Source organism: Lynx rufus, unplaced genomic scaffold (assembly GCF_022079265.1).
Source record: "Lynx rufus isolate CCGP_SWC_20201006 ecotype Redwood Valley unplaced genomic scaffold, mLynRuf1.p SCAF_19, whole genome shotgun sequence".
NCBI lineage: Eukaryota > Metazoa > Chordata > Mammalia > Carnivora > Felidae > Lynx > Lynx rufus.
In genome coordinates, this window is record NW_025814833.1 from 3,843,286 (window position 1) to 3,869,208 (window position 25,923).

The 25,923-nt window shown below is 37.4% G+C and overlaps 1 protein-coding gene across 1 annotated transcript in view; it reads right to left on the reverse strand.

The window, feature by feature from the left end:
• The window catches only part of NUP62CL (nucleoporin 62 C-terminal like), a 44,880-nt gene extending 39,681 nt beyond the window's left edge, over positions 1–5,199 (reverse strand). Inside the window, exon 1 of the mRNA XM_047082075.1 lies at positions 5,126–5,199. Within this exon, the coding sequence (XP_046938031.1) occupies positions 5,126–5,153 (28 nt within the window). The 5' untranslated portion in view covers positions 5,154–5,199. The remainder of the gene's footprint in view (positions 1–5,125) is intronic.
• Between the last annotated feature and the right edge of the window lie 20,724 nt (positions 5,200–25,923).

Below are 25,923 nucleotides of genomic sequence, written 5' to 3' on the forward strand. Positions count from 1 at the left end.
CTGTCAGCACAGAGCCTGACGCAGGGCTCGAACTTGGGAACCACGAGATCATGACCTAAGCCTAAGTTGGACCCTTAGTCAACTGAGCCACACAGGTGCCCCTACAGAAGCATTTTTTTTAAATGTGAATTTGAACTCAAAGTTGTATGGATTTGCACTTAACATTGTTATAATATGAAGTGATATACAGCAGGCCAGATATCTGGGTTAACTCTTCTGCCAAAAATTAAAAATCCTGGATATATTTGTAGAAAAATAAAATTTACAACTTAACCAGACCTGTAACCATTAAAGAAATTGAATCAATCCTCAAAGCTCTTCCCATAAAAAAACCTTCCAGACCCAGATGACTTTGCTGGCAAATTCTACTAAACTTTCAAGGAAAGAATAATTGCAATCTTATACAAACTCTGTACATCTATACTTTTGTATACTTACATGAATAGATCTGTGTAATTAATTCCTAGAAATGAAATTGCTGGATCAAAGGGTCAGCATGCCGTAAGTTTTAATATATCTTGCCAAACTGCCCAACCAAAAAGATTTTGCCAATTTACATTTCTATCAATAGGGGAGAGCACCTGTTTCTCTACATTATAGCCCATACTAGGCATATATCTTTGCCAGTCTAATAAATAAAAGTCTCTCAAAGTTTCATCTACAGCCCAGACCTCACTTCTATGTGTCTTTTCCTATTGCACCCCTACTAGAATTCCCAGCCCTCTCTAGATGAAATCCTCAATATACTTCATGGCCTAACTCAAATTCTTCCTTCCTGGTATTTGTCACCCACTTCTCTTCCACTCCACCATTATCCCTTAGTTTTCTGAAACTTCTATAGCACTTTTGGTTTTTCCTACACACTGAGCACTTAAAGAACAATTCACAGAAAACTGTGCCTGGTGGGACCTGCAAATGTCTTCTTTTCTTCTTTTTGGTTCTCTGTATTTTCAAATGTTCTCAGTAATTAATAGATGCTGCTTCTGTAACAAGAAATTTGTTATAAAAATATATTATAACACATGTACACAATTGTTTGTTTTACATTAGTCCTGCTTTCCCAATTAGCAGTATTTTCAGGTTAGTGGCCGTATTAGATAAATACATAAATCATGGTGCCTGCCAAAATATTCACAGCCTATACTGAGGGGAACTGGCCTACTCTGTTCCTGCTGAGGGGCCAAGCTCAGATATTCCTTCTTTATTCCAAGAATTCTGTCCTTTGCTCCTGATTCATAGTCAATTGGGACAAGGGTGGGCATCCGAAGTACGGTATCCATCCCATATACTACTGGCAGCTTATACAAGGGTCTGGCATAGAAAACTCTAGCCAAGCAAGGGTAAAATAGGTCAGCATCTCATTTTCAAAAATTTATAACTATGGAAAGAATCAGACTATAGGTAGAAATATGGAAATATTTCCAAAAATATGGAAAGAATCAGACTTTAAGCAGAAATTTGGAAGTATTTCCAAAAGTGTAGAAAAAAATCAGACAATAGGCAGAGGCGGATTGAAAGGACCTACAGAGGTCACACATGAAGTAGAATTAAGGAGTCTGAGCAAGCCAAAATTAAGAATAAGCTAAAATTGGGGTGCCTGAGTGGCTCAGTCAGTTAAGCGTCCAACTTCGGCTCAGGTCACGATCTCGTGGTTCATGAGTTCGAGCCCCGCGTCAGGCTCCATGCTGGAAGCTCAGAGCCTGGAACCTGCTTTGGATTCTGTGTCTCCCTCTCTCTCTCTGCCCTCCCATGCTCGTGCTCTGTCTCCCTCTCTCTCTCAAAAATAAACATTAAAAAATATTAAAAGGATAAGCTAAAATTGTAAGGTAGAAAAAGAGGTAAGGAAACCAATGGAAAGTTTAAAAAAGTAAGGGTAGACTAAGGGAGAAGAGCTGAATTATGTTTATGCAACAGATTCAAGGGGTCCCTAAAAGTTGCCTTTAGAACAACTCTTAAATTCTGATTTCTTTCAAGTTCAGTGCCAGGACAATACCTGTGTTAGATTTCTAAAAGATTCCATTTCCCTTTTGGCCACAAGAATCCTTAAAATAATTTCCCCATTTTTTGTGTTAGCCTTTCTGAGGGTGGAATGAACACCACAAGGAAAGACCATATCCAGTCACAAAGGATCCCTGGGGTCACTTATCACTCCAAACACTTGAGAAGATCACAGACTGGATCCCATGTGGCATTCTTTACAATCATATGTCATCATAATTTTCACCTGAGAATAAAAATCTTATCTGAAAAGAAATCCTTCCCCAGAAATACTGAAACTTAATGACACTATCAAGACCCCTCCTGTATTGATTAGTTCAAACAGAAAAACAGAAAAGCAATTAAGAAAAAGAAAGAGTCCTTCTTATAAAGCTTTTCTTCACCCAAAGATTTTTTTCAAAAAAAAAATAGTAATCTGTTTTGGGGCACCTGGGTGGCTCAGTCGGTGAAGTGTCTGACCTCAGCTCAGGTCATGATCTCACGGTTTGTGGGTTCAAGCCCCACGTTGGGCTCTGTGCTGACAGCCTACTTCGGATTCTTTGTCTCCCTTTTTCTCTGCCCCTTCCCTGCTCATGCTGTCGCTCTCTCTCTCTCTCTCTCTCAGAAAAAATAAATAAGCATTAAAGAAAGTAATCTGTATTTCCTGACATGGACAGATGTGCAAAGATGATATATAAGAAAAATAATTGTAGGATTATGTGTGTGTGTGCGTAATTATCCCATTTTTGCAAAACAAATAAATTCAATGTGTGTTTGTATGTGTTTGGGAAAAAAGGCTGGAAAGATAACTACCAAACTATCCTTTCTAGAGACAGTGATATATGTACACACACACACACACACACACACACACACACATGCACATACGTGTGTGTGTATGATTTTTATAAAAAGAAAAGCAAGCATCATCACTACCAAAATATCTTCACAAAGATGTTGAGTGATACCTTCAGGAAATTAATACCTGTCAGCCTAAACATAAAAGCATCCTGAGTCACAAAAAAAATGGTATGATTATTTTAACCTTTTAAGACAGTATTTATCTTTGTTCCTTAGCTTTTATGGTATTTTTAAAAGGTATAAATTAGCTCTGGCATAGAAGATAATACTCAAATGCCAACAGTATTTCAATTCATATACAAAAAAGCAATGGATTTGAGAATGAAAGTTCCATCACAGTCTGATTTTGTAGGTTATGACTTTGGTCTAAACTAAATGCAGCCATCTTTACATTATCTGTGTAGTAAAAGGGAAGGACAGTTCTATAAATACTAAGACATAACTGCTTATCACATTTGTATTTAAATAAATCTCATTCTGATGTTCTTAAAGATGGTTATATAAAATAGTGAAAAGATCCTTTAAAACATCCTACTATCTGATTTTTCTATCCAAACAAACATTTTCCATACAAAAGATAAGACTGATAAAAAGCAAGCTTTCTTGGGGCACCTGGGTGGTTCAGTCAGTTGAGCATCCGACTCTTGGTTTCCGCTCAGGTCATGGTCTCACGGTTCATGGGTTTGAGCCCCATGCTGGGCTCTGTGTGCTGACAGCATGGAGCCTGCTTGGGATTCTCTCTCACTCTCTCTCTCTCTCTCTCTGTCCCTCCCCTGCTCATGCTGTGTGCTGGTTTTCTCTCTCTCTCTCTCAAAATTAAAAAAAAAAAAACTTAAAAGAGTTATTATTTAAAAAAAAGCAAGATTTTCTTAAAACTTGCTGATTATACCTAGGGCAGAGAATAATGCCAAATGGCTATAAATTTGCAGACACAGACACTTGAAAGCTGCCCTACAAGGCTGATCTGTGAGGTGAAAAGTCTGAGCAAGTAAATATGCTTGGGGAGAAGGAATGGTAAGTAGGGGGAAAAACTAACTCTGGGTTAAGGGTGTCAAGTTGAGACATCTGATGGGGAGATGGGCATATAAGGTAATGGTAGATGCAATGGCAGTAAGGGGTGGGTTAGGAGCAAAGGTACCAGTTTGCAGGAAGGAATCTGAGACCTAGCTAGGGAGGGGGTGAGTTATGGCCGGGTCCTCAAAGCATATGCAAATTCATATTTCAGTGACTCTACCCATGGCTGAAAGAATCAGTTCTTTGTTCAGCATTTTAAAGGGGGAAATTATGGGTTATGTTATTTGCAAATATGGTAACTTTTAAAGTTCTCAAGACACACCCTTCATAACTCTCATAAGTTGGCTAGTTGCCTAGTACACAGTAGAAACTCAGGTAGGTATCAGTCATGCAAAAGAATAAATAGATGGTGGATCTCTCTGGTTAGGAATAATTTCTTTAAATTTAAAAGAGATTGACTTTTAATTTATGCCAGGTTTGAAGAAAGAATCATTCAGCCTCAAGCAAACTTTAAAAAAATTTTTTTTGAATGAGCACAAGTGGGGGAGGTGCAGAAAGAGAGTGGGGACAGAGGATCTGAAGCGGGCTCCATGCTGAAAGCAGCGAGCCGGATGTGGGGCTCAAATTCGTGAACTATGAGATCATGACCTGCACCGCAGTTAGATGCTCAACCAACTGAGCCACCCAGGTGCACCTCAAATAAACTTTTAAAATAAGACAAGTAAAAGTTTCCTAAAATGGAGTCTGACTTAAATGGTAGGTTTAAGTAGCAACTGACTCCTAGCCACCCCGCTCACTATAAGGCAACGACTGGCCAAGTTCTCTTCAACCTACAACCTAACTGGCTCCTAACTGGCAGAAATAAATTTAGGATGGAAACTCTTGTAATCAGCCTTAGGATAGGGTCAACTTTAATGCAGGTCAAAACTTAGATTAAGTTCTATGGAAAAATAACTATCAATCTCAATCTACTGGGTCAATGTAAACACTATGATAAATAATAAAAATTCTTAAATTGAAAAGTTGACAAGAATTTGATAGCAGCTTTAAGTATGGTCATATCAAAGGACTAGTATCATCGGTATCAGATGTCTCACTACACTTTGGCAATCGTCAGTACTGGTGTACCTTTTGCATACTATGATGAAATGATCAAAACTTACTCAGACGATACTAAAAACTACAGAAATCAATGTACTTACTGCTTGTTATACAGCATACTTCCAATGAGCATCCAAACACATCACACACCCCAATAATTCTAAAATCTTACTAGATACAGTATGAGCTCCTCCACCCATTCCAGGAAATTTGAATCCAAATCCCAAAGTTAAACCACCAAATGCTCCATTTGAAGTTGTTGGGGAAACAACTGCAGAAAAGAACATAAAGATTACCTATTACACCTTAATTTAAGAACAGTGAGTAATTTATTTAGGGTCTTTTTCATCTGAAGTGTCCTTTACAAACTTTTGGCTAAACTCCAAAAACCTGTGGCTAATCCATTTACAAGAAATGTTCAGAAAAGGCAAATCTATGGAGACATAAAATAGATTAGTTATCTGGGGCTGAGAGACCTTATTTGGATGATAGAAATGTTCTAAAACTGGATTACAGTTTTAGTGGTAGTTACACAATTCAGTAATCTTATTAAAATCACCGATTTGCATGCTTAAAATAAGTTAATTTTATATGTAAGTTTTACCTCATTAAAGTTAATTTTACAAACACTATGGTAGAGCTTTCTTTTCATTTTGTAGGCAAGGACATCAAAGACAGGAATGAAAACAAGCCTGTCAAAGGTCAGAGGGCAAGTCTCTGATTGAAAATCAAATTCATGCAACAACTATAAGTTCTAACCTCAGACATGGTCTTATTCACAAAATCTATCGTAGTGGAGAAGGATATTGCTTACACATATCAAAACGCTTCCAGAATCCCAGTCATGTCTCAAAAGTGGAAGTCTACTTGGTAGAAAATACAACTCAGGTGGTAACCAGCAATTTTAACTAATGTTTACCTATGCCGACTTCACAAGAGGGTAGGGATGGCAGACCACTATTTTTCACCCTGAAGTAGGCATGAGCATTTCCTGGCAAGTTTTATTCCTAGGAATGGCGACAATCTTCCTATAACAGGGCTGCGGGGGAGGGGGGTGGAGGATGGAGGGCATATTACAGCTAGGGTTACAATAACAAAGTCTAATGATAAATGTCATGGCACTGTGAATATATCTTGAAAGCAGAGTCAGTTTATATGGACCTGTAAAAAAAGAATTACTCAACATTTGTTGTTACTGTACTAATGGAAGATACATAGCAAAGAAGTTGGGGTTACAAGATAATTAATATCCCACTTCTCAGCTCTACACATCCAGATGTTCCTCTTCAAGGAGAGAAGCCACAAGACATCACACGGTGTCAATTAAAACCCCAAACTGGTCCTTTTGTCATCCATCACTTCTGATAGGTAAAGTATAAGGACCACAAAACTGGTCTATCTGCAAGAATACATTATAGCAAAGCTCCAACATTCATTTCCCATTTTATCTTATTCACATGGATAATAAGACTTCTTCTCTTTCAGACATACTTGGCAAAACTCCCATCTTACTATTCCCATTAGCTTCAAGAAGTTGTTTCAAAACATTACAATGTTAATGAATTATATGCTTAAAATTATCACTTTAAGCTGGAATAATCATGTTAACATAAAATTCACAGCTAAAGCCATGACAATTGGGTTCTTAAGCAAAGCTACTATTGATATCAGCAGTTACAGATGGGTTCAAGCATAATGATAATTTATGAGATGCAAGAGATCCATAGCTTATATTGGCAAATTAAGCGAAGTTGCCTGATGCGAAATACCAGGCTTTTCTCTGCAACCAGTAACTTACATGAGAACCCAGAAGCAACAGTGGAGGTAGAAGCATCTGACACTGAAGTAAACAGCATGGTGCTTGAACGAGTAGTGGCGTCAGCAGTCGATGCTGAAGCCGAACCTAAAAATCAAAGTCATGACCAGAAATATATGTCACTGAGCAATTTTTAAAAGCAAAACACCATTATAACAAGGTTCATTTATATGGAGAAACTGAAACAGAGCAAGGAAAATCAGATACTCTGAAATCTAATAAATAAAACACAATAACAGTCTGATTAAAAAAAGTAGTTTATTAGTAATACTGAGTACAGCCAGTCTTCTAGCACCATCATAACAAAGAAATTCCACTTTATGGAAGAGGGGGATCCTCCTCCAGAGCTGCAACACAAGAAGTCCTAGGGACCTATATTCCCCAGTGAAACAACCATAACTGGTAAAAAAGAAAAAAATAATAATAGTAAAATGTTGAAATCTCGGGAAATTGTCCTACAGGTATACAGCAAATAAAGAACATTTACTCAAGAAAATCTGCTAAGACTCAGTAATACCAGTGAAAGTCTGGCATATGACCCACAATCCACTTCTCTCCATCCCCATCCTCACCCTGAAGGAAGCCACACTCCAGGCAGCAGCTGCCAATAAGACTGGCCCAGACTCCCAAACAAGGGACAAAGCATTTCATTGGGGAGGGCAAGCAGCCAGCATATCACCTCCAACGCAGATTTAATGGGTTGAAGCAGATTTAATGGGCTGAAATTCTTGGCAAGTACAGCCAAGAGTAGAGGGACTCCCTTCCTTAGGTTAGCCCTCATTCATAGGGCAGAGGCTCTACACCAGGCACATCAAGTTGAGAATACTGGAGCCCCATCACCCTTACCCTGACTGCCTTGCCCCAGCTCACTTACAGGGCTGAGCTTCCACACCTGAAGAGATAAGCAAGATCAGAGGAAACTGTCACTGCACAGCACCCAAAGCAATGTTTCAAAGATTTTGCCCAAGGGTAAAGGCGGCCCATAAAAAGAGAGTTCCCAAGCTATCCCAAAAGAATTGACTTTATTTGAAAAAGAATGTGAGGAAATTCAGGCCAAAAGATTCTCTCTCTCTCAAAAAAAAAAAAAAAAATTAAGAGGAAGCAAGTACCTTCATGAGACCAAGATTTAGGCTGTAGACTAGTTAGTTTACCAGAGGTAACTAGGGAAAGAGAAGGTTGAAGAGGCCTCCTCCTGAGATCAGAAGAATTAATACTCATACATGCTACACCTTGGATGAATCTTGAAAATAGTAACCTAAGTGAAAGGAGCCAGACACAAAAGGCCACATAATGTATGATTCCATTTATATGAAATGTCCAGAATAGGCAAATCCATAGAGAGAAAGTAGACTAGTGGATGCCAAGAGCTGGGAGGAGGGGGTAATAAGGTCTGACTGCTAATGGGTACCCGGTTTGTTTTGGGGTGATGAAAATATTCTGGAATTACATAGTGGTAATGGTTGCACACTCAATGAATATATTTTAGAAACGTTGAATTGAATACTTTAAGAGGGTGAATTTTAAGATATGTGAATTATACTTCAATTATGCTATAAAAAAAGGATCCTCTCAACAGAAGCAGAAAAAGCATTTGAGAAAATCGAACACAGCTTCATGATGAAAAGGTTCAACAAACTAGGAAGAGAAGGGAATTTCTTTAACATGATAAAGAGCATTCATGAAAAACCCACAGCTAATATCATATTTAATGGTGAAAGACTGCATACTTTCCCACTATCATGAAGAACAAACTAAGGATGTCTGCTCTTACCAACAATACATTGGAAGTTCTAGCCAGGACAATTAGGCAAGAAAACAAAATAAATGGCATCCAGATCAAAAAAAAAGAAATAGACCTATATCTATTTACAGGTGACATGATCATGATTACAGAAAATTCTAAAGGAGCCACAAACAAAATCTATTAGAATAATAAACAAGTTCAGCAAATCTGCAGGAATCAAGATCAACATAGAAAAATGAATTACAGGGGCACCTGGGTGGCTCAGTCGGTTAAGCATCTGACTTTGGCTCAGGTCATGATCTCATGGTTCATGAGTTCAAGCCCCATGTCAGGCTCTATGCTGCAGACAGCTCAGGGCCTGCAGCCTGTTTCAGATTCAGTGTCTCCCTTCTCTCTCTGCCCTCCCCCACTAACACTCTGTCTCTCTCTCTCAAAAATAAATAAACATTAAAAAAATTTTTAAAAAGAAAAATGAATTCCAATTCTATATACTAGCAATGAACAATCCACAAATGAAATTAAGAATGCAATTCCACTTATAATCACTCAAAAAATACTTAGGAACAAATCTAACAAAAGAAGTACAAGACCTATACCCAGGAAAAGATAAAACATCATTGTAAGAAATTAAAGACATCCTAAATAAATGGAAAGGTCTCAGGTTTGTGGATCAGAAGATTTAGTATTGTTAAGATGATGTAGTAGACAGAAAAATGGTCCCCAACCATAGCCACATCCTAATACCCAGGGCCTACAGACATATTACCTTACGTGACAAAAAGGTCTTTATAGATATGATTAAGGTTTAGTACCTTGAGATAGGGAGATTATCCTGGATTAGCCAGGTAAGCAAAATCTAATGACATAAATCCTTAAAAATTGAGATTATTTCCAGGCTGTGGGCAGTGGGAGATGTGACTACAAAAGAATGGTCAGAAAGATACAAAGTGGCTGATCCAAATGGCCATCTAACACATGAAAACAAATGCACTGTCATTAGTCATTGGGGAATTGAAAATCAAAACCACAATGAGATTCCACTTCAAATGGACTAAAATGGCTATAAATCAAAAAGTCAGATAAAATCAAGTGTCGGTGAGGATGAGGAGAAATTGGAAACCTCATACAATGCTGGTGGGAATGTAAAATGGTACCGCCACTCTGGAAAGCTGCCTCACACTTCTTCAATGTGTTAAGCATAGACTTACCATATGACCCAGTAATTCCATTCCTAGGTACCTACACAAAAGAAATGAAAACATATATCCACACAAAAACATGTATGTGAATGTTCATAGCAGCATTTTTCATAATTGGCAAAATGTGGAAACAACACAAATGAACATCAACTGACGAATGGATGAATAAAATATGGTACATCCATACAATGGAATTTTATTTGGCCATAAAAAGGAAAAGGAGCACTGATATATGCTAAAACATGGATGAGCCCTTAAAAATTTATGCTGAATAAAAGAAGCTAATCACAAAAGATCACATATTTTATGATTCCTTTTGTATGAAATGTCCAGAATAGGGGAATCTAGAGCCAGAAAGCAGATTAGTGGTTGTCAGGGACTGGCAGAAGGGAGGAATGGATAGTGTCTGCTCATGGGTATAGAGTTTCTTTAAAGGGTGATGAAAATATTCTAAAACTGCGGTAATGACTGCACAATGCAGTAAATATACAAAAAAGTAATCAATTGTACATTTTAAATGGGTAAATTACACAGCATGTGAATTAAATAATAATAAAACTGTGAAAAAATAATAAAAAAGAAGTCTGGGATAGTTTCAGAAAACAGATTACCTGCCTCTTGCTTTAAAATTTCAAATAAAAAATAAATAAAATAAAATTTCAAATAAAAAAGTATATAAAAAAATAAAGCTAGGGTGCCTGGTGGCTCAGTCGGTTAAGTGGCCGACTTCAGCTCAGGTCATGATCTTGCGGTCTGTGAGTTCGAGCCCTGCATCGATCGGGCTCTGTGCTGGCAGGCAGCTCAGAGCCTGGAGCCTGCTTCTCTCTCTTTGCCCCTCCCCTGCTTGCTCTCTGTCTCTCTGTCTCTCTCTCTCAAATATAATAAACATTAAAAAAATTAAGAAAAAATAAAGCTAAAGAAATTAAGTACATAAAGACACAAATGAAATTCACTGGTTAACCAAAAACAAAGTTCATCTTTTTCCTCATTCTAGATCATTGTACATGGCACATGGTAGTAAGTGCTCCATTAAAGCTTCTGCTGAACTGAACTCACTTTTTCCAGATTCCAATATACAATTACACACATTCTATTTCCTCTTCAAAAGGAGAAAGTACTCAATAAGTAATTGTATTTGAGTCTGTTGTTGCCTACATCCAACTGCTGAGCAACTTGTGGCAATATATAGCGTAAGATCCTGCTATCCAAAAGATCTAGCGCCTTTGAGGGTGAAGAGGACAGGGAGATGCTGGGGAGGAATTGGGAACATTACCACATACCTTTGACTATTTAAAATGTGTACTGTGGAAAATCCGCATGTCTCATTTAGAAGAAGCACGCATATAGTATACTTTTAAAGAGATGATCAATTTTACAGCAAAGGTGTTTTAATATTTATAATTCATTACCAACAGGTGAGGCTAAATTTTTATTATGAGCTTAATGGCTACTTTAATTTCCTCATTTGAAATTGCCCATTCATGTCATCTACTCATTTTCTCATTAAGAGTATTGTCTTATTATTGAAGTGTGTATCAAGGCTATTTAGTCAAGTGTTGCAAAAATTTCCCAGCCCCAGTTTGTCATTTGTTTCTTGATTTTGTTTTTGTTTTTTATGTAGTCAAATATTTCCATCATGTTTTTTCCTTTATGGTTTATATCTCCATATTATGTTTCAAAAGGCTTTCCCTCTTAAACATATAAAAGGTGTTCAACCTCATTTTTATTTTTTATTTTTTATTTTTTCAATATTTATTTTTGAGAGAAAGAGAGAGAGAGAGGCAGAGCATGAGCAGGGGAGGAGCAGAGAGAGAGGGAGACACAGAATCTGAAACAGGCACCAGGCTCTGAGCTGTTATCACAGAGCCCGACGCTGGGCTTGAAGGAACTCACAAACCGTGAGATCATGACCCAAGCCGAAGCTGGATGCTCAACCGACTGAGCCACCCAGGCGCCCCATCAACTTCATTTTTAGGAGAAAATCACAAATTATAACTATTGAGAACAATTTCACCAGACAGATGGGAAGAAATTTAAAAAAAAAAAAACCTAGTAATACACTCTGTTAAGGACACTGTGGACAAACAAGCAGCCTCTGAGGTTCCTAATGGGAGTGTAAATTGGTATAACCCCTATGGAAAACAATTGGCCAATTTTTTTGTGTTTTTGTTTTTTTAATTTTTTAAATGTTTATTTATTTTTGAGAGACAGAGAGAGACAGAGTGCAAGCAGGGGAGGGGCAGAGAGAGAGAGAAACATAGAACCCAAAGCAGGCTCAAGGCTGTGAGCTGTCAGCAGAGCCCCCCATGGGGCTCGAACTCACAAACCATGAGATCATGACCCAAGCCGAAGTTGGATGCCTAACCAACTGAGCCACCCAGGTGCCCCAACAAGTGGCCAATGTTTTAAAAATTCCAAATGAATCTATCTTTTGAACCAATAATACTACTTCTCAAAATTTATCTGCAAAGATGTACTTGCACACCTGTAAAATGACATGTAAAATGATAGCCATTTCATCCACTGTATTAGCAAATGAAGAAACAACCTAAATGCCCATCAGCAAGGGACTAAATAAATTATAGCACATCTAGACCATGGAATTCTATGATGCTACAAAAAATACTGAGAGAGGAGCACCCTCAGTCAGTTAAGCATCTGCTTCTTGGTTTAGGCTCAGGTCCTGATCTCATGGTTTGTGAGTTTGAGCCCCACGTCAGGCTCTGTACTGACAGCACAGAATCTGCTTGCGATTCCCTCTCTCTCTCTCTCTCTCTCTCTCTCTCTGCTCCTCCCCAACGCGTGCATGTGCACTCTCTCTCTCTCTCCCAAAATAAATAAATAAAACTTAAAAAAAAATACTGAGAGAGCTATCCATATACTGATTGATGTGAAAAGATCCCCAAAATGTTTAAAGTAAGTTTATAAAGTTTATAAGTTTAAAAAGGAAGGCATAGAACACTGTGTATACTATCATTTATGTAGAAAAAATAAAGGTAGAGGGCTAAGAATATATTTTTTTATTTGCTAGCAAGTCCATGAATAAATTCTGAAAGGATATATACAATTACAGTGGTCAGCTGAATCCAGGGAGTAGAGGAGGTGGGGGTAATACAGGGTAGATGGGCGACTATTTATAGTTTTCTTTTTGAACCATTTGCCTGAATATACTACATATTTCCCCAACCCAAGAAATACTGTTTACATATTGTCATATTTATCTGCATTTTTTAAATGTTTATGATTTCATTTTCTACCTTTAATTCACCTAGTATTTCTTTTGGTTGATCTTGTTTAAAAAAAAAAACAACAACAAAATTCAACAGAGTAAATCTGAAGATCTAACTGACTTCATTAAATGATTCACGAATCGGGCAGTATCTCATGTAGCTCGTGGGAATTATACAAAATAATTTTTTTGTTTTTTATACCAAGAAGGGTGCATCAAGAAAGTTATAAGCAAAAGAAAAGAAAGAATTGTTTCAGGCAGGATCACCTTCTTTTAGGGGGAAGAGCAGGGGATCTTATTATGCAGATGAGCTCATCTTCTTTTGGGGGATGTAGAGGGCCCAAGTGACAGATAACCTCATCAGTGCTTATCAGAAAATTCCTGACTGACCAGTTAAGACTTAATATTTCTGGGGGAGGTTGAAACAGCAGTTAGATTAGGTATTAAGCCCTGGCTTATTGATTTGGGGTCTTAACCTAAGTGACACCATTTTGGACCTGTGGTTTTCTTTTCAACAATCTTTTTAGGCAAAAAATCCCCCAAATCACCTGGCTAGTCAGGTACTGCAATTCATTTACTCACTATCCCATCCTCTCTCACCACAGATTTGAAAATGTCATCTTCATAGACCCAGATTTATTTCTATACTTTAAAATTTTTCACTAATTTTTCTATCACTGTTCCACAAGAAAATTTCAATTATAGCACTAGAAGTCATGTGCTTTTATATTACACAATGTTTTAAATTTACAGGAAGAGAATAAACTTAACATACATTTTCATGTATTTTCCTACACGTACTCCATCATTACTTTTCCTTAAAAAACAAAAGACTTGACTAGTCTCATGCATTTATTCCCCCATTTAAACTTTAGACTCTAGTCAAGTCCCTCTTTCCTTTCCCTCTCTCCAAATTTCTATTTAAAAAAAGCCCAATTTGGGAGTCATTTGTCCCCCACCACAGGAAACCACAACATCATTATAGTTTCAACCTATTCCAGAAAGGTGACCTTTTAAAAATCAATCTGAAATTTCCTGATCAGTACTAGGGAGGTAATCTGCATGATAAAACAAACAAACAAACAAACAAACAAACAAACCCTGCTGTTCCCTTGCAGCCAAAAGACACGCAGCCAGAAACAATCCTTTCTTTTCTTTTGCTAATAATTCTTGCCCCACCCTCCTTCCCATAAAAACCTTCCATTTTGTACAATTTCTTGAAAAATCTCTCTACTTGCTAGATGGGATGTTGCCCAATTCATGAATCGCTTAAAATGCCAATTACCTCTTCAAATTTTACTCGGTTGAGTTTTGTTTTTTAACAATTCCCATTGTGGTTTTATAAGAATTACATTAAATGTGTAGGTTAATTTGGAGATACATGACATTTTTATATATCGAGTCTGTGCATTCAGTGGGTCTCTTCACTTATTCATGTCTTCTATTATATTCCTCAGTAGAATTTTGGAGTTATCTTCAAATAGGTCATGCACATTTCAAATGTTTATTGCTGGGCATTTTGAATTTTTGGTTGAAATTGTTAATGGGACCTTTTCCCATTATATGTATTTCCCAACTACTATTGCTTAAACATGGGAACACTATTGAGTTTTATATTTACACCTGGCCATATTACTGAAACTTCTTCACTAGTACTAATTTAAATTGCACTTGATATATGCCAATATTTAAAAATCCTAATCTTTTGTCTCAGGCACTGGCATAATTTCAGGGCCTGACCTTAAATCACATACCCAGAGGTAACTAAGGAAGAAAATACTGTCTAATATGATTTGCTTTTAAGTTATAGGAGTCCTACTCTTAAATAAAAAAGGATTTAAGAGACAGTCTTATTTTCCTAATCATAGAACTAGAGCAGGGTTTTTCTTTTTTTTTTTTAAATTTTTTTTTTTTCAACGTTTATTTATTTTTGGGACAGAGAGAGACAGAGCATGAACGGGGGAGGGGCAGAGAGAGAGGGAGACACAGAATCGGAAACAGGCTCCAGGCTCTGGGCCATCATCAGCCCAGAGCCCGACGCGGGGCTCGAACTCACGGACCGCGAGATCGTGACCTGGCTGAAGTCGGACGCTTAACCGACTGCGCCACCCAGGCGCCCCGAGCAGGGTTTTTCAACGTGGCATCACTGACATTTGGGGCCAGGTAATTCTTCATTGTGGAAGACTAGCCCATGCTGAGATATAATAAGAAATGTACAGAGGTGCCTGGGTGGCTCTGTTGGTTGAGCGTCCAACTCTCGATTTCAGCTCAGGTCATGATCTGTTGGTTGGAGCCTTGCATCAGGCTCTGTGCTGACAGCGCTGAGCCTGCTTGGGATTCTCTCTCTCTTCCTCTCTCTGCGCTGCATCCCCCACCCCTATCCCCGCTCACGTGCTCTCTCAAAATAAATTAAATACACATTTTTTTAAAAAAAGAAATGTACATTTGGTCTGTGTCCCCTTTCCTGGACAGATCCTAAAACCCTTGTAATTTCCTAAGTGATAAAAGTGATAGAAACATCTTTCGTTATAATATTTGGTTTTTGTCCCCAGTTCATGAAATAGCTCCAGAAGTAATATAGGTGAAAGGACCCCCTGGTTATTTATTACCAGGCCTATACAATTACACTTGATTTACATTAATGAGGTGAACTTTATTTTTATTTTTTAATGTTTATTTATTTTTGAGAGAGACGAAGTGTGAGTGGGGGAGGAGCAGAAAGAGAGGGAGGCACAGAATCGGAAGGAGGATCCAGGCTCTGAGTTGTCAGCACAGAGCCCGACGCTGGGCTCAGACCCACGAACTCTGAGATCATGACCTGAGTTGGAAGTCAGATGCTAAATCAACTGAACCACCCAGGTGCCCCTTAATGAGGTAAACTTTAAAGAGCCCTTAATGATGAGCAGCTGGTTGCCAGAGAAACCAACCAACTGACTGCAGCGTTAGAACTTTTACCCCACCTTCTCACCTCTGGAAATGGGAGGGACTGAAGATGGAGTTCAATCATCATTGGCTGATGATTGAATCAATCACGCCTACATAATAGAACCTCCATTGAAACCCTAAATGAAGGGGTATGGAGATATTCCAAGTTAGTGAACACATGGACGTTGCTAAAAGGGTGACAACACCTGGAGAAGACAAGGAAGATCTGGGCCTCCCCCCCCATACCTTCCCCTATTTCCTATGTTGTATCATTTATAATAAACCAGTAACTGTAAGTAAAGTGTTTTCCAGTGTTCTGTGAGCTATTCTAGCAAATTATCAACCCAAGGAGGGAGTCATGGGAATCCCCAACTTCTAGGCAGTAGGTCAGAAGTACACGTGACAACCTAGGACTCACAATTGGTATCTGAAGTAGTGGTCAGTTCCGTGGGACTGAGCCCTTGAAATATTTGGTCTGTGATAACTCCAGGTAATGAGGATCATAACTGAATGTAGGGAACCCAGCTGGTGTCCAGAGACTTGGAGAATTCGTTGGTGTGGGAAGAACCCCCCCCCCATATTTGGTGTCAGAAGTGTTGAGTGTAGGGGACACGAGATTTTCTTTTATGTGCACTGCAGGATATTTTGCAGTGTGACTCTGAATAAAGGAAACCTCATTTAAAATGGGGTTGGGAGGCCAGAAGAGGGAGCTCTCACACCATACCACTTGCAGCCCTTTGCAGGCCCAATAGGAAAAAGACTGTTTTACTAAGCCAGCAGAAGGAAGATCTTCTCCTTGCTTGGCAACAGCCCAGCCAATGAGAGACTGTCACAACACAGCCGAAGAAAAGCCACTACACTTCAAACACCCAATTTACTCCAGTGGACTTCTTGTTTACAACAGTCCCTCCCAACTCCCCCCTTTTCTCTAAAAGAGCTTTTTTCTCCTTTGTTCTCCAGACTTGCCTATGGTTTTGCTGTAGCTTGCTTGTCCCAAATTGCAATTCCTCCTCTATTCAAACAAACCCATTTTGCTAGCAAAAAAACTGGCTCTTTTATTTTCAAGGTCAATCAAGGTCAAAAGCAGCATCCCTGGGCTCTACCCACTAGATGCCAGTAGTACCTCCCCAATCTCAACAACCAAAAATGTCTTCAGGCATTGCTAAATATCCCCTAGGAGAGGGGACAAGTCATCTCCAGCTAAGAACCACTGGACTAGAGGAAGGGTTCAATATAATTTTCTCCATCCAGTGCTATAAGGATACCCAAACCAGCCTTAATTCCTTGATATTTAAGAAACATAAGAAAATGCCAACTATTTTAACAAGTTTTTGGCCATAGAAAATAGCCAAGAATGTTTTCAACAGAATTGGGAAAGGTAGACTTATGCTACAAGATAGCGGGGCCTGCTACAATAACTAAAATGGTGATATTAGAACAATAAAGGGCAAATCAATAGAACAGAATAGGAAGTCCAGAAGCAGAACTAATCATATATAATAATTTGCTGTATGTGGAAGTCAGCATCTCAAATCAATAGGAAAAGAATGGCTATTTAATGAAGTATAATGGTTGAACTCACTAATCACTTAGAAAAAAATAAGATTCCTAAAAATATAAACTGTAATAAAACTACAAAATTTAAGGATCTTGAGACGGAAAAGGCCTATTTGTCCAGAGAGAGAAACTCAGAAGAATAAGAGATGTGACAATATAAAAATTAAATTCTTTGGGACTTCCTTTCCAGGAAAATGGGATGCAGATCCTTTTCCTTACTCAAGTAAAAACCACTTATTCAACTAAATATCATATATAAAACAAACATAAGAAGACCCTAAAAAGTGGTGAGAAGAAGGCAAACCAGAAAAGGATCCTGAGACCCAAGGAATGATATGATGGTGAGTTCCACAGGTTTTCTTTTTGCCTTGTATTTCCCAGGCTTGGAGTTGAATAGGCTAGCAGCCCAGAAATACCAATGGATATAGACCACTCCCCACTCCCCACATAAAAGCCCCAATAAAAGCCTGCTCTGTAGACGAAAGACAAGGAAAGGGGCAGACTAATAAGACAGAAATCTTTTAGACAATAACCACTCTAGTATAACCAAACGCCACATAAAAAACTGTGGCCCTACTTCCTACCTATCCTAGCAAACACTAAGTGAGGAGCCTAAACTTCTACCCACGTGAGACTGTAATGAGGTGTCCCAATAGCTGTGCCAGAATGGTATTAGAGAAGGTCAAGTAGGGAGCCAGGTTCTTCATCTCTGCCAGCAGTTTGTGAACCCTCTCCTCACAGTGACGTGGCAGGATGTTCCACCATTGCCCACCAGTAATTAGGAGACCCCTGCCTTGGGCAGCAATGAAGACCAACAGGGAAAATGAAGTTTTACTCCTACCTTATGGTAACGAAGCAGCACCCCTCTATTCCCCTGTTAGAGCAATGTCAAATAAAACCAGCTAAAGCAAAGAAAAAAAAAGCCTTAAATCAGATTCAGTGTCTCATAACATAATATGAAAATGTCCAGGTTTCAATTAAACACCCATCCTACCAAGAATGAGGAAGGTCTCAAACTGAATGAAAAATGACATTAGCAAGATGACAAACGTTAGAATTGATGATCAAAGATTTGAAAGCATCCGTGATAAAAATGCATCAACAAGAAATTATAAACACACTTGAAACATGAGAAAAAATAGCCTTACCCAAGAGAAAGAGAGAAAAAGAAATGAAAATAAAACCTCAACAAATAAATAGAAGATATAAAGAACTGAACAGAAAATTGAGAACTGAAAAAGACAATAACCAAAATGCAAACTTAAGCGGAAGGATTTGAGAGCAGACATTGACAGGAACCAGTGAAATGGAGGCTAGGATGATAGAAGTCTACACCAAGACATATAAAATCACTACACTTCGGAAAACTAAAGACAAAAAAAGTCTTTAAAGCAGCAAGAGAAAAACAGCATCTAATTTATAGGGGGAAACCTATTTAAATGATAGATTTCTCATCAGAAACCATGGAGGCAAGAGGGAAGTATAACTGTATTTTTCTTTCTTTTTTTTTTTTTTTCTTTCAACGTTTATTTATTTTTGGGACAGAGAGAGACAGAGCATGAACGGGGGAGGGGCAGAGAGAGAGGGAGACACAGAATCGGAAACAGGCTCCAGGCTCTGAGCCATCAGCCCAGAGCCCGACGCGGGGCTCGAACTCACGGACCGCGAGATCGTGACCTGGCTGAAGTCGGATGCTTAACCGACTGCGCCACCCAGGCGCCCCATAACTGTATTTTTCAAGTGCTGAAAGAAAATAACTGCCAACCCAGAATCCAATCCTACAGCTAGTGAAAATATCCTCCAGGAATGAATAGGAAATGAAGATATTGAGAGGAAAACTCAAGAGAATTTGTTGCCAACAGACCACCTTAAATGAACAGCTACAGAAGTCCTCTAAACAGAAAGGAAATGACAACAGAAGGAATCTTGGAACTTCAGGAAGGAAGAAACAACAAATAGAGCAAAAATATGGGCAAATACAATTGGTTTTCCTGTTTGTCGTAAGTTTTAAAAATTATGTTTGATGGTTAAAAATTATAACCCGGCCTGATGTGGTTCTAAAAGTATGTAGATAGAATAATTTAAGACAATTACGTTACAAATAGGGGTGGGTTAAGGGACATACAGGGAGAAAGGTTTCTATACCTCGAACAGGTAAAATAACAATTAGACTATTATACATATATATGTACTACCTAGAGCAACCACTAAAAAATCTATACAAAGAGGAACTCTCAAAAATACTATAGTTGGGGCGCCTGGGTGGCTCAGTTAGTTCAGTGTCCCAATTCAGCTCAGGTCATGATCTCACGGTCCATGAGTTCGAGCCCCATGTCAGCCTCTGTGCTGACAGCTCAGAGCCTGGAGACTGCCTTGGATTTTATGTCTCCCTCTCTCTCCACCACTCCCCTGCTCATGTTCTCTCTCTCTCTCGCTCTCGCTCTCGCTCTTGCTCTCTCTCTCTCAAAAATAAAATAAAACATTAAAAAAATACTTAAACTGAAATGGAATTCTACAACATGTTCAAGTAATCAATAGGAAGGCAGGAAACAGAAAACAGGAGAATGAAAAATACAAACAAAACAAAAAATAAAATGGCAGACTTAAGACCTAACATAGCAATAATTATGGAAAATGTAAACGGTCTAAATAAGCTGATTAAAAGTGAGACTGACAGAGGGTATTAAAAAACCATGACCGACCTGTATGTTGTCTATAAGAAACTCACTTCAAAAATAATGATAGAGGCAGGTTGAGAATAAAAAGATGGAAAAAAGATACTATACAACAATAAGTAGAAATGTATATATTATTATCAGATAAAGTAGACTTCAAAGGAAAAAAATTACCAGAAGGGCATAATTACATAATGATGTTACATAAAGAGCCAATCCCCCAATAAGTCTTAGCAATTGTATACATATGTACTAACAACAGAGCTTCAAAATATGTGAATCAAAAACTGATAAAAGTGAAAGAAGAAATAAACAAATCCACTATTCCAGTTAAAGACACACCCTTCTCTTACCAATTGATAGAACAACTAGACATAAAATCAGCAAGGATACAGAACTCATCAAAACCATTAACCATCAAAATCCAATTGTCCTTCATAGAACACTTTGCCCAACAAAACAGAATACACGTTCTTTTCAAGTGCCCCTGGAACATCTACCAAGATAGATTTTGTACGGGGCCATAAAACAAACTTCAACTAATTCAAAATAATAAAAATGATATAGTATATTCTCCAACTACAATGGAAAGGGACCAGAAATCAAAAACAGAAAAACAATAGGAAAATCTCCAAACATTTGTAAACTAAACACATACTCTAATAACTCATGGGCCAAAGAGGAAGTCTCAACAAAAATAAGAATTACACCGAAGCAAATGAAAATGAAAATACACCCTACCAAAATTCATAGGATGTAGTTAAAGTAGTGCTAGCAGGGAAATTTACAGCAGTAAATGTACACATTAGAAAAGAAGATGTAAGGCATGGTGACTGTAGTTAATACTGTATTGTATATTTGAAAGTTGCTAAGAGAGTAAATCTTTAAAGTTCTCATCACAAGAAAAAAAATTATAACTGTGTATGGTGATGGATGTTAATTTAATTAGACTTATTGTGGTGATCATTTCACGATATATACAAAGAGTGAATCATTATATTGTATACCTGAAACTAATATGTCAATTATATTTCAATTTTAAAAATTAAAATCAGAAGAAAAGTTTCTAATCAATCATCCATGTTCCCACCTGAAAACCTACTAAAAGAGCAAAATAAACCCAAAGCAAGCAGAAGAAAATTATAAAGAGCAAAAATCAATGAAATAGAAAACAAAAATAGAAAAAAAAATCAATGACACAGAGTTGATTCCTGAAACATCAATAAAATTAACAAACCTCTACTAAGATTAAAAAAAAAGGGGCACCTGGGTACTTCAGTCGATTAAGCATCTGACTCTTGATTTCAGCTCAGGTCATGATCTCACAGTTTTTGAGTTTGAATCCTGCATCAGGCTCCACATTGACAGCTTGGGGTCTGCCTGGGATTCTCTCTCTCTGTTCCTCCCCCTGCTTGTGCTCTCTCTCTCAAAATAAATAAATAATCTTTTTTTAAAAAGAGATTGAAAATGAAAACAGAGAGAAGATACAAATTACCAATAGCAGTAGTGAAACAGCTTATCATGACACACCATGTGGACATCAAAAGAATAATACTATACCCACAAATTTGATAATTTCAAAGAAATGGACCAACTAAAAACACACAAACTACCACAAATCACTAATAAGAAATAGATAATTTGGAATTCATAATTTTAAAACTCCTAAAAAACAAATCTCCAGGTCCAGATGGTTTCACTGGAGAATTCTACCAAATATTTAAAGAAGAATTTCTTTCAGAAAACAAAACAGGAGAAACACTTCCTGACCTAATTTATGAAGCCAGTATCATACCCTGACCAAAACCAGACAGACGATACAAAACAAGAAAACTGCACACCACTTTCTCTTATGAATATGAACGAATCGAAAAAATCAAACAAAATATAAGCAAATAGAATTCAGCAATATATGAAAGGATTATAGACCAGGACCAAGTGGGATTTATCCCAAGGATGCAAAGTTGGTATAATATTTGAAAAATCAATGTGATCCACATGACTGTATCAACTAATGAAGAAAAAGCATTTACAAAATTCAATACCCAGTTGTGGTAAAAGTCTCAAAAAAATAGGAATAGATGGGAACATCTTCAACTTGAGGAAGGGCATCTACCAAAAACTACAGCTAACACCATACTTAATGAGAAACTAGATGTTTCTCCCTAAGATTGGGAAAAAGAAAGGATGCTTGCTCTCATCACTCTTATCCAATGTAATATTAGAACTTCTAGCTACTACACTAAAGCAAGAGGAAAAAACCTAGATAGGAAAGGAAGAAATGAAACTGTCCCTATTTTCAGATAACATGACTGTCTTGTCTGTGTAGAAAATCCTAAGAAATCTACAAAAAAACTTCCTAGAATAAGTGAGTTCAGCAAGGTCAGAGGATATAAGATAAACATACGAAATCAATTGTATTTCTACATACCAGCAATAAACAAGTCAATGTGAAATTAAAAATACAGTACCATTTACAATCACTTTAAAAAAGAGAAATACTCAGGTATAAATCTAGCAATGAGAAAAAAATGCCCGTTGGATAGCACTTCTGGCTTTTGTAAAACCCTATTATCCACTGACATTTCCCAAAGCCCTATGTAAAAAGGACCCATATAATACATTACTATTTTTGAATGCTTTTTTTTTATCAGACTATAAAAGACATGAACAGATTGGATATACATATGACAAATAAGCACAGGAAAAGATGTTCAACATCATTAGCCCTTAGGGAAATAGAAATTAAAACCATAATGTAATATCACTATTTGCAAAAAGAGCTAAAATGAAAAATAGTGATAATACCAAATGATAGTGAAGAGCAGAGAAACTGGATCACATACTTGCTGAGGGGCATGTAAAATGGTATGGCCATTCTAGAAAACAGTTTGACACTTTCTTATAAGACTGAATATACAACTACCATACGATCTAGTGATTGTACTCCTGGGCATTTAGCCAAGAGAAATGAAGACTTATGTTCACACACACAAAAACCCTATACATAAATGTTCAGAGCAGCTTTACTCATTACAGCCAAAAAGCAGAAATAACAGATATCCATCCCTGGGCAAATAGTTACACAAACTGCTGTACGTCCATATCATGGAATACTATGCAGCAATAAAAATAACTGATACACACACCAATCTGGATGCATCTATGGAAAATTAAGCTGGGTGAAAAGAGTCATCCCTAAAATATCTCATTGTATGATTCCCCATTTATACAGAATTTTTGAAATGGCAAAATTATAGCAACGGTTGCTTTGAAATGGCAAAATGAAGGATCCTTGTGGTGACAGGACTAGTCCATACCTTGACTGTCAGTATCAACATCCTGGTTGTGATAATGTATGATAGCTATGCAAGATGTTACCACTAGGAGAAAATGGACAAAGGGTATGTGGAATCTCTATGACTCCTTACAACTGCATGAGAATCTACAATTATGGCAAAATAAAACACTTAATTTAAAGAAATAAAATCTTTTAATATTTATAAAACACTAAGAAAAAAATGTAAACAAATTGGGAGAAATACTTCTTACACAAATATCAAAGGGTTAAGATACCACAACTACATTATCAACAAGAAAGATAAATACCATATTAGAAAACTGAGCAAAAGGTACAATGAATTTATTCACTCTCTCTCTCACACACACACACATAAATGCAATTACTCAATAAATAATTCAAAAAGAAGTCATCCTTGTTAGTAATTAAAGAAATGTAAATCAAGATAATGGTAATATTATTTCCACTGTTAAGCTACCAAATTAAAAAAACAAACACACAAAAAGGATAATAGCCAACATATGTAACACTGCAGAGAAATGCAGATTTTCATAAAACAACAGTGAAACTACCTTTAAGTGCCTATTATATGTCAGAGCCATATAAGAGCCATCCCTAAAATATCTAGGCATTCACCTATATGGACTTCTAGGCATTCTAGGCATTTCACCTATATGGACTTCTTGAATCCCCACAACCCTATGAGGTAAGTGCTGAGCACTTATAGATGAGCAAACCAACCAGTGAGAAGTTAAAATAACTTGCCAAGGTCAAAGAACTAGTAATGAACAGAGCCAAAACTCAAAACATTTATTTCATACATTTTGAAAATAACAGATATGTATTATTTCTAATACCAAAAATTCATTTGTATAAAATTAATGATGTTCCCCAAGGTAGTGACCAAATATTCAAGCACCATAATTATTTTAATGTTCCACTTCATCTCTTTATGTACTACCATGCCATACCAAACAATCAAAGTTGGTATTATCACTACTACAAATTATAGGTAAGTTATATATTTCTATGTATCTATAATTTAAAAAATATTTTTCCTTTTTGGTTGTTCCCAAAAAGCTCTGAAATTATTACTATAAATATCTAATTTAATAAAATGTGCTATAAAGTAAAATATACTAATATCTCAGTGTATTTCCCAAGTTCTCAAATATTTACATTTACAATAAAACCAAGTTTATATGGTTTATAAACCAGAACTCCTTATTAACTGTATTTTGGCTTAGCAAGACCCTAAATCCCTTCTCATTAATGTTCAATAAAGGTTAAATGTATTTTACTGAATCTTAATTATTTGGAAACTGGTAATCCACACAAAATATTTTACCATTCCCTAACCATGCCACAGAACTGACGTTGCATTATTATTTCAATATTCTCTAAACTTTTACGTCACTCCAAAAGCATTTTCTTTCCTGTTCTATTGTACCTCTTGATAAGTTTCATTTCAAAAGTTTTATTTTCAAAATGGAAAACAACATATCAACAGACTGCAAATAAGAATATACTTGCTAAACACAAACATTAAACAATTGATCACAACTTTTCAGTATAATTCTCACTACTAAATGCAGACTTGTCTAGACTACTGGTTCCCAGAAGGTTGTAACATTTTCCAAAACAAACATTCCTTGGTTCTAAATCTAAAACTGCAACACCAGAAGGAGCAGTTTGGATTTAATTTCTATCACATTTATCAATAACACTAAACTCCAGCAAGAGAAGTGAGTAATATTTGGATTTGAACCAATCAAAAAAGAATCTCGGGGCGCCTGGGTGGCTCAGTCGGTTAAGCCTCCAACTTTGGCTCAGGTCATGATGTCACGGTTCATGGGTCCGAGCCCCAAATCGGGCTCTGTGCTGACATCTCAGAGCCTGGAGCCTGCTTCAAATTCTGTGTCTCCCTCTCTCTCTGCCCCTCCCCCACTCGTGCTTGGTCTCTCTCTCTCTCTCTCTCTCTCAAAAATAAATAAACATTAAAAAAAAGAATCTCAAAATCAATCTTTTTTTAAAAAAATTTATTTTTGAGACAGAGAGAATAAGCTGGGGAGGGACAGAGAAAGAGGAGAGAGACACAGAGAGAGAGAGAGAGAGAGAGAGAGAGAGAGAGAGAGAGAATCCCAAGCAGGCTCTGCACTGTCAGCACAGAGCCCCATGTGGGGCTCGATCTCATGATCCATGACCTGAGCTGAAATCAAGAGTCAGACACTTAACCAACTGAGCCACCCAGGTGCCCCTGGAAATCAATCTTGAATACCTTGCTTCTCTGTTGGAGAGCGGAGTTCAAACCTTTCCTGCAGGCTCTCCACCAAGGCTGAAAGGAACAGTTGGTTGTGTAGCAACTGTTCTGCTAGATGCTGAGCAGTAGGAGTGAGGGGTAATCCTGCAAATGCTATTGGTTGAGCTGCATTCTCCATTGCTGAGACAGTATTGAAACTGGCCCTCCCAGTCTGAAGTGTACTTTCTTTCCACTGAGGAACAAGAACCCTGTGGCAGTTGCAGA